At 46.0% G+C, this 13648-nt stretch overlaps 1 protein-coding gene across 4 annotated transcripts in view; it reads right to left on the reverse strand.

Annotated features, from left to right (window-relative positions):
- The window catches only part of Fam160a1 (family with sequence similarity 160 member A1), a 271043-nt gene that overhangs the window by 19869 nt on the left and 237526 nt on the right, over window positions 1–13648 (reverse strand). For all 4 annotated transcript variants that reach the window (XM_037206702.1, XM_037206701.1, XM_037206703.1 and 1 more), the window contains 2 exons: window positions 11608–11687; window positions 2745–2935 (listed from right to left, as the gene is read on the reverse strand). In XM_037206702.1, coding sequence (XP_037062597.1) covers window positions 2745–2935; window positions 11608–11687 — 271 coding nt within the window. The remainder of the gene's footprint in view (window positions 1–2744; window positions 2936–11607; window positions 11688–13648) is intronic.

The raw sequence follows: 13648 nt of genomic DNA on the forward strand, positions 1-13648 counted from the left end.
TGAGGTGACTAGACAGCCGGAGAGGCCCATGAGGATGGTCCCCTCCTTCATGGTCAGCTTTGGAGCCCACCTCCCATCTCCTGGCAACACCAGAAAGGTAAGTGCCTGCTTGTTCACTCCTCAGGCCCCCTGGTCAAAAAAAATTCAATGCCTCCGGCCCCAGGAGGAAACATGAAATCAGAGCTTTACATACTACTGTTTCCTCCATTAAGAGATAATCTAGCTGGGCCTGTCAATCACCTGGCCTTGAGTCCACCCCACAGGAAAGCTGGTTCACCTGAAGATATGCTAGGAAGATGGGAAGAATAACTATCCTCTTAAAGAGATAATGCACTCACCCCTCCCAGAAACCCCTCCCTCATGCAGCCTCTTGCAGAGCCTCTGCTATGGAGCCTACCAGGTTTTCTGAATTACTCAGAAAACTAAGTTCCTTTCTTTTCTCTTTTCTTTTTGGATACTGGCCAGAAACCTACACACACCCTCACTCTTCCTCTAAAGACCCCACCCACACCCCACCCCTGTGCCATACACTGCTTGTAGCTGGTGCTCATTGACTGCAGGGTCTCCCTGCTTTCTGGGACTCTAACTGAAAGGGCATGGCCTCTCTCTTCCTCATCTCCAAGACTTACAGTTGCCTGTCCATGTGTTTCTCTCTCAAATTCTAAAAAAATTGTCTTTGAAGCCGGGCGTTGGTGGCACACGCCTTTAATCCCAGCACTCGGAGGCAGACAGGCGGATCTCTTGAGTTCGAGGCAGCCTGGGCTACAAGTGAGCTCCAGAAAGCGCAAAGCTACACAGAGAAACCCTGTCTCGAAAAAAAAAAAAAAAAAAAAAAAAAATTGTCTTTGAGTTTCCTTCGGAGTCCATTTCTAAAGTCATTTATTAACAAGATGAGGGACCCGAATGGAGGGGATCCTGACTTCTTTGGTGACAATGTCAGTCATCAGAGAAACAAGAGCTGATGAGGGCCACTCTCCAGGACAAGGGGATGACAGGCAGTGCTCCTAATGTGGTGCTTGCCGCAGGATGTAATAATTTTAAAGTATTTTGATAAGTGGAAGGCTAATGACTCATGAGTTTGAGAACCAGGTTTTCTAGTAGAAAAATCCTGGGTTTCTAGAAAAGGCAATTAACGCATTGCACCTTGTTGACAATAATCAGGATGCTGATGCACATCAGATGGTCTCCTGAAGCCAAGTCACCGTCAATCACAACAGTCATTTCAACCTGAGAAGGTGTCATGTGTTTAAAGGTGACTGACTTCATGTTATAAGTTCCAACATCAGAACTGAACTAGTTGTGAAAACACCTGTATTTACATTTGTAATTTCCTCGAAAATGAAATGTCTAGAAAAAACTCAGACTTGGAGGGAAACATGCTGTCCACCATTCCTTAAGTATCTACAATACTGTACGTGCTTTATCACTGGCATGGGAGTTAACGATCCTATATGATAGACACGGTTTTCCCCACTTGCGCACAGATAGAACATCCGCCCTAGCTGTGGCAGGGCCATGGATGATTCGAGTGCTGGCCTCCTCTGGACCCTCTCCACACTCCAGCCACATCTTTGTGAACTCTGTGCCCCTTCATAATGGATCAGACTTGAGCCTTTAGAAGCATATACACAGCCCAGTAAAACAGACACCCACCTCATTGTTTATCATTCTACTGTCAGAGGCTAGTGCTGCTTCTCTTATACACTTTACAGAAAAAGACATCAAACTACTCCTAGAAATCTTTCCTGAGCAGTGGCTACGTGCCGGGCAAGCCTCCTAAGAGCTCTTGGGCCTGAACTCACCTATCCTTGGAGCAGTCCTTTGGGGAAGGTACTAATTCACAGAAAGGGGAAAGGTTTTTTAATGATTAAGAAATTTTCTCTAAAAGGTGAGAAAGCCAAGATCAGAATCCTAGCTGTTAACCACTGCACAGGAATCCTGCCAGCTAGCGATGTGTCCCTGGTAGGACACACATCTGTGGTAACTCCAGACACAGAATATGGAACAAACATGGAGTATGGGAATCAGAGAAGTTACCCGTGACATAACCATGACCAAGTCAATTCCCCCCAAGTCTGTTTCTTTCTTTCTTTCTTTCTTTCTTTCTTTCTTTCTTTCTTTCTTTCTTTCTTTCTTTTCTTTCTTTCTTTTTTTATTTTTCGAGACAGGGTTTCTCTGTGTAGCTTTGCGCCTGTCCTGGATCTCACTCTGTAGCCAGGCTGGCCTCGAACTCTCAGAGATCCACCTGTCTCTGCCTCCCAAGTGCTGGGATTAAAGGCGTGCGCCACCACTGCCCCACCCAAGTCTGTTTCCTCATCTGCAAATGACAGCGCTACTTTCTTCGCATCCTTAAATGAGATTGCACAGAGAAAGTAGCTGACAAGTTTTGGAAAGTCATTTTTAATCTGAATTTTGAGTTTTGGAAATTAAAAAGCAGGCCTGTCTTGGTTATAGACCGAGCACCTGTAACTCATTTTGTTTTAGAAGACATGTTAATACACATCTTCACAGTTGGACTCGGAAGACACCACTAAAAGGGACATATAAAACAAAACTCTGTGAAAATGACTAGGTGAAGGCAGGTGCTTTGGAGAACACTAGCTCCGGGCTCTACACAACTCCTGCAGCAGAAAAAGCTCCAGCTCCTCCTCCACACTGCGGTTATCTTGTCTACCCAAAGAGATGCCCCAGGCCGAGAGAGGGAGTCGGTATCGGGGTTAAAGACCACGCTAGCATGCCCCCACCTGAACCAGCATGCATGCACTTTGACCAGAGGATGTAATCCCTTTCCTGGGTCCCAAGGGTCAGGGTGATGCCACTGGTACAGCAAACGGGCGTCAAAGCAAGCAGCTTGGCTGCGGACATGGAGTAGCAGTCTCCTTCCTTCACGGCCCACCTTTGACTCAGCATCATGTGATTGCAGGGGATCAGATACCTGGAATGACAAAGAGCCAGCGTTCAATGCCTCTGCAATGCCCTAAAACCCTATCGCGAACGACGCCATAAAATACAACTGGACCCAGTCATGAGTGGGCAGACTCACCTCCCCCCAGTCAGGACACCTGGCACACTGGTTATTCGCTCCCTTGCTTAGAAGCCTGCCAAGGGCTTCTTCCTTCTGAAAGAACTGTTCTCTTCAGCACATTTCTCACCCTCTCCAAGACCATCTCATGTCCCTCTTTACCCTACGCCTTTCAACCCACCGCTGACCCCATCCAGAGTGAGGCTTCTTCCCCCTTCTCCGCCTGTCAGCTCCTTGTCGTGGAAGCACCACATTCTCTGGGGAGGCTTCCCAGCTCCTTTCTCCAAGGCACAGCAGCCCTCCTCTCCTTCCACTGTGTGTACGTGGAAGCATTATTAATCTCGCATCATGAATATTTCTAATCTACCTCCTCCACATGTGTGCTACCAGAGCAAGGACTGCTTCAATAGTTTTGTCTTTGGATTCCTAAAACTCTGGCCCACGACAGGCACCGAGTGAAGGTGGCAAACCCCTCCACGGCTTCTTCTGTTCTCTGGGACAAGAGGGAAAATGGTGCCCAACAGTTCAGTGGGGAGCCCTGGACCCCGCCACGCAGGCCGGCTGGTGATTGAAAGCATCTTCGTGTTAACGTGAACCCGGAGAAGAGAAGATCCCATGGTCTGTTTCAGACACACCTGAGCGCACCACTGAGCTCTGTGGGCAGAACGGGTGGGCTGAGTGGCTGCCCATTCTGAAGGCAAACACCGCACCAGTCAGTTCAACAAGGATGGGCCAAGTGGTTGAAGGACCTGAGGCCAGAGACAATTTCACAGTAGCCTAAGCCCCCATCTGAGCAACCACAAGCTTTGGGTAAGCCAGAATGTTTCTGACTTCCCATTTCGGCTCCTGGGAAAGAGGCAGCACAGAGGGAAACAAGCTGTGATTAAGGATCCCCTGAAAGAGATGAGAAGCACAGCTCACAGGGTATGTCTAGGGGCTTATAATCATGGACCGGTCCCCACCTCTCCCGTTGATCCGGATGAAGAAACTTGTTTGTTCTAACGGCCCATCTGCTGCAAGGAGCTTGAGTCAAGGAGAGAAACATTCAATGCCCTTGATCCATTCCAAGTGGTCACTTCAAGAGCACTCTCCGGGTATGAAACGCAAACTTGCCGCTCTCCCCAAACCAAGCCGTTTCTTGAGTCCTTTAAATTCCTAGTGTAGCTAGGTGATAGGGTCTTGTCTTTCCTCGCTCCCTCCACCCTCATGGGCACACACACTGCTGTTTCTAAGAGCCCGATTCACCCATCAGTCACCTCTGGTGTGGTGGCATCCACATCTCAGCTGTTTCTTGAAAGCAACAAGAACAGAGAAGAGCAGAGTGGGAGGGAAGCACAGGGAAGGAGACAGGTCTGTCCAGACACCTTGGAGACCTGGGTCTGAACTGTACAGGAGCAAGGATGGACGGCACAGGCGGAAAATAAAGACACCCCTTCTCCTAAGGGCCCTGTGAACTGAGACGCCATAGTAATCCGGGGGACAAGGGGAGAGAGGCATTCCCCACCTCTGTCTGAACACAGGCCAGCTGGAACTCAGAGAGCATCACAGCGAATCCAGCTGCCCAGCACCTCAGGGCAGTTGAGGATGGGGGCAACTGGGTGGAAGGCAAGCACAGGCAGCCAGGGGCCAGGACATAATGGAAGGGAAACAGCTCCTTAAAAAGGGGCCAGAGCAAGGGCAGACACCACATGAAAACGGCAGGAGAAAGACATGTTCATGAATGTACATAAGCGCTCTGGCTTGGGGAGGTGATGGGTGCTGCTTCCCAGAGGGCTAAGGTCTGACAGGAGATGACAAGGATGAAGGCAAGGCAAGGAATCCCATAGCACTGACGGGAACTCTTCTATTCCAGGCTGGAAAGGTTGCATGGGACTTACTGTCCCCGCACGCGGATCATTAACTATTCATAGAATCAACAGCTTCAGTGTTTTCATGGACTGCACGAACTCGATGCCTGTTTGCAGCTCAAACCAATCGTGTTTCATGACTTAAACTGATACACATGCTTCTACTCTTTGTTTGAAGTATTAAACAAAATGGAGCACTGGATCAAAGCCAATAAAGCTATTTATCAAATACCACCCAGTAGATAGCTTGAAATTATTTTAGAAGACAGAGTTGACAATGTGCGACTTTAAAAATACCTGTTCTCAGCACAAGCTAAGAAAGTCCTCTTACGTAAATGGAGGGAGATGCCTGTTGGTTAAAGCAGAGGTTCTCTGGGACAGAAATGGGGATGGGCACCCCAGTGAACGACCCCCCAAGGGTTCCCAGCACTGCTGCTCTGTTGGCTTTTTAAATCAAGTGTAAGCGCACACACACCATACTCTAGCCCTGTGTCCTTCCATCTTTTTGAGAGAATGGTGGGGAACAGAATAAATGCTAACAGCTTCCCAAATGATAAATACCAAGATAATGTGGTTGTTGCTAACAGAAAAATAATGTGAGCATTTAGTACAGACTTTTTTTTATGAAGCCATCTTTTGACTGCATGCTACATAATTTTGTTTGGAGATTTTACTTAAATCCAGGGAGTAACAGAGATCTGCGTGTGTGTTTATTGACTGAAATGCTATGTTCCTCAAATCACTATGTAGCCCCAGTCTGGCCTCAAACTCGCCATTCCCCTGCTTCAGCTTCCCAAGTACTGGGATTACAGGTCAACACCACCATGTGTAGCTCACAGACTAAGAAATATGGTCTTTAAATGTCCAGATTAAGTCATTACCCAATATACCCGGAATAAACAGTGCTGTCCATGTTACACTTACACACACAGGTTTCCATCACTTTCCCAACTCTCTAAAACCTTTCACTGGGCATCATTTAAGACATCAAAAAAAAAATGACATGAAGTTTGGAAGACATAGGTGGAATGGGAGGAGGAGTCGGGTAGATATGACCAAAATACATTGTATACATATATGATATTCTCGACACATTTTTAAAAAGTAAGCCACCACTCATAGTGGTCAGTGACGAACCAGTGGGGACAAAGAGCACACACTATTCAATGATGTACTGACAAGGAGACACCAAATGGATGGCAGCAATGATGAACTGAAGCCTGGACCCCAGACAGGAAACTACAAGTGCCATCAGTGAGCTTCAAAGTCCGGCCATGTTTCTCCTCTCCACCTCTCCCTGGGCTGGCTGTCCACCTCTGTCACTGATCCCCAACTCCTTTGCCAGACAGAAGTGTTCCTGAAATGTGCACACAGACTCGCTTCAACTAAAACTGCTCCTGCCTGAACACAACAGGCAATGGGGTTCACAAACACGATTAAAAAACAAAAACACCCTAAGGAGAACATTCAGGAATGGCAGCTAAGGTACAGCAATTGATTTTCACCGGAACTGGGGAGCTCCTGGAGCAGAGGGGTTTGCCGCATCACTACCTGTCAGTAGTCCCTGCCTGCCCTTGGCCTCTCACAGCCGCACGTGGGCAGTTTCTCCTGGGTTTTCTGCTCACTGGCCTCCCCCTCTCTGGGAATCTCGTTTCAGTTGGCCCTCCTGACCCTTTGCCAAAGGAGAAACTCCAACGGTGATGAACAGAATACTACTTTGAAGTGTCAATATTTAAGAGTGCTTGAGTTACAACAGATAGATACAGAACAGACAGACAGACGGACAGAACCCCTTCACCAGGAGGATGCTCACAGCCTGTGCTGCTGCATGGGTCCTCAGACCTCCAAGCTCATCACGCACAGATGACTGCACAGCAGGCAAATATGAAAGGGAGATTAGGATCTATTTGTATCCTCTTTCCAACAAAGTTTAAGTGATGAGAAGAACAAAGTTTGTTGTTGTCCTTGCTTCAGGCATGGATTCTAAATCAGAAAGACATTATACTTAGGAGTTTAAAATACATTTTCTAGAAAGCCCCCTCCCTTAAGTGTATATAATACCCTGCATTATTTCGAAATGCTTTCATGGATGTCACCACAATTGGTCCTCTCAACAATGCTATGAGGCAGCATGTTCCAGAGTGAGACAAGTACATCTATCTGCAGGCTGAGAGGGAGGGGCAGGAGCTAGAGGTCTCCTGCACAGGCCTCTTGGGTCCTCTGGTATTCCAGGGAGAGTTGGAAATAGAGGAAGTGCTCAGGAAAGAGCAATTGTGGTATTGCATTAGCTCCCATCCACCATAGGAAAAATAGCTAGCCAAAGAACCCTGGGCCAGGTCTGTCTCTAACCTCAGGCCCGGCCTTCAGAACTTCTTCCATTTAGAACTTGTAATAGCATCGTGCCCTGCAGGCACCTTCTGGGACATCACAGAACTGACTAGATCTGACTTGGACATGTGTACACTTCTCGTCGTCATAAGGTCCAGGTCTGGCTCTCAGATGCAATCATGTTTAACACCATTGCTGAGGACAGATTTGAATATTCTGAGCAAAACCATGATTAGAGCTCATCTTGTAAAGGTCATCAGATGTCCAGCAAGCAAACCTGTCACTCTAGTCTTGCCAGACCTTGGTGACCCACAGTGGGGAAGTGATGGATCTCAGACCTGACCAGGGACACTGCCATTTCAGGGACCCTGCAAACACAGCTGTTTTCTCTGCCATCAACGATGCAGCATTTAGGAATTTAACATTCAAATGCAATCAAGGCTTTGCCCACCTTGAGTAAAAGCCTGCTTCTGAGCAATAAAAAATGCTTTGCCAAGTTGTTCTGCTGGATTTCATTCAGGCCCTGCTAATGCATTCTGTCTGTCGGTAGAGACTTGCTGGGGAGCTGAAGTAATCCTTTTAAAACAGACTACCAGCTGAGTCCTTATGATCGGATTTGTTCTCTGCTAATGCCTTGAGATTAGTTACTGATGACCTGATTTAAACCCTGAAAGTTCAAAAACACTGTTTTACTTAAAAATCTTATAAATGATAGTCTCCCATAAAGCAACAATCTGTGAGGCCCTCCAGAGTGTGCCACCAAGTTTTTCCAGACTCGGTTTTAATTCCCCCTTTTTGTAGGACGCTATACTCACACCCAGCATCCCTCCAGCCAGTGACACTCCAACTCTGGTGGTACACCAGGACCCTCCACAGTGTTTGTTAAGACACAGTTCACAGACACCACTCTAGGGTTTCTGATTTACCAGGTCCTGGGGGAATTTGCCTTTCTGACCAGTCCTGTGCAATGACCGTTCCCAGAACAGAACTTGCACATCCCCTGGCTTTTCTAGAGCTACCTATCATCTCAGTGATCCTGGATTCACCTCAATAATCAATCAATCAATTAATCAATCAATCTCTCTCTATATATATATATATACACTCACACACACACACACACACACACACACACACACACACATGGAGGTCAGCGGTCAACTTCATATATCATTCCTCAGACACCATCTACCTTGTTTATTTTGAGACAAGCCCTCACATTGGCCTGGAACTCGACTATTACTCCAGGCTGGCTGGCCAGTGAACTCCAGAGATCCTGTCTCTGCCTCCCTGGCACTGAGATTACAAGCATACACTACCACACCGGCTATTTTTAAAGTGGGTTCTGGGGATCAAATTCAGGTCCTCACGTTTGCATGGCAGGCCCTTATCACATGAGCTGTGTTCCCCGCCCCTCTTCAGTAACTCCTACCCTGCTGCGGGCCGCAGGAATATCATAAGAACTCATCTGGTTATGGCAAAGTCACTACCTGGAGGAATCAGGGAATTCCTCCAGAGGAAGCCAAATCCCAAGGAGTTTTTGGTGTTACTTGGCTTGTTATATATCAGCTGTATTCTGTTATGAAAATCATGTGTGCCTTCATAGTTTTCCCAATTGATTTTTCCCTAAGAAGGGCTAACAGTGTGGACTGATCACTCTCTAGACATACACATTCCAGGCATTTGGAGAACAGCCTCAGGAAAGGCTTTCTCTGGAATCAGATATCTCCCCTAGCCACTTTCAAGGACTAAAGGAGACATCACCCAGGTGGTCACCCAATTTCTGAGGACTAACAGTGATAACAACCCACAGGCGAGTCTCCTGACTTAAGGTAAATTCCACAAGAGGACACCGCCTAGGTCAGGTAGACATTAAGTAATAGCTTTACACAATTTAGCTCAGACCCCTCCTTTCTTACAGCCTTACTAACTTTATAGACCTCTAACTACTTACCTAACCACTTCTAGGAATATTTAGATAACCTTCTGCGCTAACAGCTATGCTCAGCCAGAACCCCAGTTCAAGCCTCCCTGTAATTATCATCATCGGCAGCATCCGGCCAGGTCCATCCCCAGATGGAGGAAAGTACCTTATCAGAGATACCTCTGTACTCTCTAAGAACAGACTTAAGCATCCAGGCTATCTGTTTGAGAAGGCCTGGTGGATGTGCCAATTAAGCTTAACTTCCTCCTTTCCCAAATCTTACCTCCAGTTCCAGATCTCCCTTTAACTATCACCAGAGGCATCTACCTGTACACAGGTTGCCTAGAGACTGAGCACACTGTCCCCCACCCTGCAGAAAAAAATGGCAGACAGCTTGGACAGATAGGAGCCACAGGAAAAAAGAAGACAGTTTTATTTTCTCCCATTGACCTAGCAACTTATAGATTTTTAACATCTTTTACCAAACACATTTAAGATTATAGTTGTGCACATAAGATCCCTCTTCTTAGATATTACCCATATTTAGCCTTTAGTTAATTCATTAGTCACTTCCCCTTTGGGTCACAAATGGTAATTAACAACTAGTGCCCCTCTTTGTAATTCTTATCAACCCTCCATTTGATCCTGATAGTGGACAATCACTGCCTGAGGAAGTTCAAGCTGAGTGTCCTGGGTGGAGGGGAGGATTGTGATTTGGGGGAGATATATAACTGTAAAGCAGAGGACAGAGGAGAGAAAAGAGAATGGAAGAACTAGATGGGTAAGAACTTGAGAGGAACGAACTGAGATGGGAAGAACTAGATTGAAGGGCTAAAAGAGAGGACTAGAGGAATGAGATAGAAGATAAGGAAGAGCCAGATGGGGAAAAACAAGATGAGGAAGAGCCAGATGAGAGAGAAAGAGACGGAGAGGAGCTGATAGGGGAAAGAACAAGATAGATGAGAACCTAGAAGGGACAGAACTAGATGAAGGAATTAAGATAGAACCTAGAGGGGACAGTAGACAAATATAGAGAAATCAGGCAAGGAAGGAGCTAGACATGAGAGCAGAATAGAAACTGTGTAGAGAGAGAACTATCACAGAATAATAATAAAGTGTATGAACTAAGGAGTTTCGTGTACATAGATTCATTTCTTTTCATCAAAGATTAATTATCAGCTGGTTGTAGATTCTTCCCAGACCCTGGGAGGGGACTATCGAGGGGCTGGACCCCCATAGTCTTCGATACTACCCCAGTCATGTCAATACCAGAGGTTGACAGGGGAAGCCCAGGCCTCCCTCTCGCCCTGTCCTTCCTTCCGCTGCTCCCTATTTTCCACTAAGGAAGGAGAAGTGCACTCACCAGCGCACAGGCTGATCCTCTGACACTTCACCTGCTGGCCACGCCCTCTTAGAGCCGAGCTCCTCAGGCCAGGCCTACCTGCTTCTGCTCCCAAAGCTTTCCACTCTTCCATCCCCACCCTCCTGAAAGCGGAGCTCTGTGTCTAGACACCAGCCCACTTGAGAGAAGACGATAGAACCAACACATCTCTACAGGAAGTTAATTTACAGTCCTGGCCTGTCCCTGCCTTGTCCATGGTGGTTACAGAGGAGAGGGACATGGGCTTTCCTGCAGGGATCTTAGTTCTGTGGGCCCCCTTTACACACCCTGAAGCTCGTGTTAGCGTGGGTCTCACTGGAGGAGTGCATTCAGGATTTAGGGGTTGGGTTCAGCACAGAGGAGGAAAGACAATGACTGGGACTAGCCTGGTGCTTCTGGAGTGCTGCAGGAGGATTCGGGACTGAACCACATGTTCCCAAGGAACAGTCACTTTCCTTCACAGAAGCAGGGGTTCCCATGGCAGGCAGAGAGGGGGATAAGGCAGAACTGGGGGCTGCTGAACCTGCTGCCCAATCACCAGACTCAGACCATCTGAAGAACACTCAGACTCCCACCCTCCAACAGCAGCATCCTCAGAGCTCCCCGACTTTCCTGGAGGATGGCTCTGCCATCTTGTGCTGAGCCCTGACATCTATCTGCTTCACGCTGTCCTCACAACCGAAGCTCACAGCCTGGACAGTCACAGTGTAATGTTACTAAAGAAAAGGCTGAAAACTATATCCAAGTGTTTTATATTTGAAAAAAGAGTTGTTTTCAATAACAAGGGTCCCTTAAGAGAGCTAACAACAAAGAGTGGTCCAGGAGACCAAAGTTCAGCCATGACCTCAAAGAGCTTTAATACTTGCACAATTTTCCAACATTCTCATTATTGTTTCCAGGAACACATTCATAACACAATAAAAAACTTTTCATAATGAAACAAAATTAACTTTAGGAGATAACACCAAAAAAAATTAAATTGGCTCTCTTAATAATTTTCTTCCTTAGAGGCACTGTCCTGACTTCATTTACATCATCAAAGTAAAACAAAACATTAACACTGCAGAGGAAACTTCTTTAACGAGGACAAACAATGGAAGCTCACCTTAAAACTAGTTGTAACATCACATCTTCACAGTGTAAACCGATGAGAGTTCTGAACAGCGCCAGGGACACCACACAGAGCTGGGGGACCAATAAACACAGCGCGGCTTCAGATGTCAGGCTGATAACTCCACCCCCGGCAGGTGACAAATAAATCAGAATTACACAACAAAATGGCCTCTCCATCCCTAGCAGTTTTCATAAAACGCACATTGCTGCCAGGAAAAATGTATTCCGAATACCAGTTCCCCAGGGGAAGAGTTGGCTAGAAACCTAACGGCTGCCTGGGAAATACTCATGCTCATATTGTGAATCAAAGACCCAGCCAGATAATACAAATGTGCCCCTTCAACTCCTGACATACATATGAACTTCTTACCTCCTCTTCGGACAATTTGTTTTTCTAAGTTGTCTTCAAATGTAACACTTGGTTATTTACAGAGAGGGCTCATGGGAGAGCACTCAAAACCTGGCCAGCTCTCTTTAGAATGTGCAGCTTAAGCCTCAGTTTCTCTCTTGGTGTTGGGGCAAATTTTTCTCTTTGGTTCCATTTCCTATAGTGCTTGCTCCAAGTGTGAGAATTTGCTTCCTTAAGGAGTTCACTCAAAAAGAATAACGAAATTTTTAACAAACACATGAATTCTTTCAACCTCTAATTTCTACAAAGGAATGATGAACTACCAAGCAGGGGAGACACCCAATTACAAAAGTCAGGGTAGCTTCTGGGTCCCGAGCTGCTCTCAATCTCCCAGACCATTTAAGTAATTCAGCCTCCCATTCTTTGGAGAGGAGAGTAAATGCTAGTTTGGCTTCTAGCCAGGATAAACTTAAAACCAACAAAAGTATTGTAAAGACATAGCTGGATTTGACTGGCTCCAAACATGCCTTTGCTCAGGATGGTGACAGGCCTGTAGTTAGTCAGAAGCAACACACTGTCCCATTCCAAGTCATGGCACATGCTACACCCTTACCTAGAACGCCTTTTCCTGCCTCCTCTGAACCTTTCTGTTCTCTCTCACAATACATCCACCCAACACTTCCTTTTCTCAAATAGATATCCTGCTTATCTATTGCCATAGCAACCCCTGTCAATCACTGTCAAGGTGCTTGGCAAGGTGCGTGTTTCTTTTACTGAGTTGTAAGAATCTTTTAGTCTACGTACAGGTATTTTAAATGATCTAAACATTTCCAACCATTCTGTGAACTGCCTTTTCAATTTTTAAAAATTTTGTTTACTGCTGGGCAGTGGCACATGCCTTAATCCCAGCACTCGGGAGGCAGAGGCAGAGGCAGAGGCAGGCAGATCTCTGAGTTCAAGACTAGCCTGGTCTACAGAGTGAGTTCCAGGAAAGTTGGGACTACACAGAGAAACCCTGTCTCGAAAAACCAAATAAATAAGTAAAAAATTGTGTTACTTCTTTATTCTTTGAAACTATTATCACATATGTGTACAAGATGTATGTGCTCCCACATATCCCTGTGCATGTGTGGAGGTCATAGGACAGCTTGTTAGAGTCGGGGTCCTCTCATTCCAACTTTACGTGAGTTCCGTGGATTGAACTCAGGTCACCAGCTCTGCACAGAGAGAGCCTTTACCCACTGAGGCATCTTACTGGGCCTTAATTTATATTTATTTTTGACATAGGGTCTTGGCTATGCAACCTAGACTAGATTCCAACTTGTGAAACTCCTGTCTCAGTTTCCAGAATGCTAGGCTCACAGGAAAACACTACCCACAAAACTTGGTTTTCATTTCTTAGATCCTTAAAACACTAAAGCTCTTCATGTTGAATATGCCCAGTTTGTCTAATATTTCTTTTGTTGCTCATGTTTTTGGTGTCGTATCTTAGAAACAATTGCCAAGACTACAAAGATTTTTCTCATTTTCTTTAAACTTTAAGTCCTTGATTCATTTTGAGTTAATGTTTATCGTGTGAGGTAGGAATAAGTCTTCTAGCCTATGAACATAGAAATGCTTTTCATATATATGTGTATGTGTGTGTTATTTTTGTTGTAAATATGACTGATATCTTAATCTGATT

Source organism: Peromyscus leucopus, chromosome 6, assembly GCF_004664715.2.
Source record: "Peromyscus leucopus breed LL Stock chromosome 6, UCI_PerLeu_2.1, whole genome shotgun sequence".
Lineage (NCBI taxonomy): Eukaryota > Metazoa > Chordata > Mammalia > Rodentia > Cricetidae > Peromyscus > Peromyscus leucopus.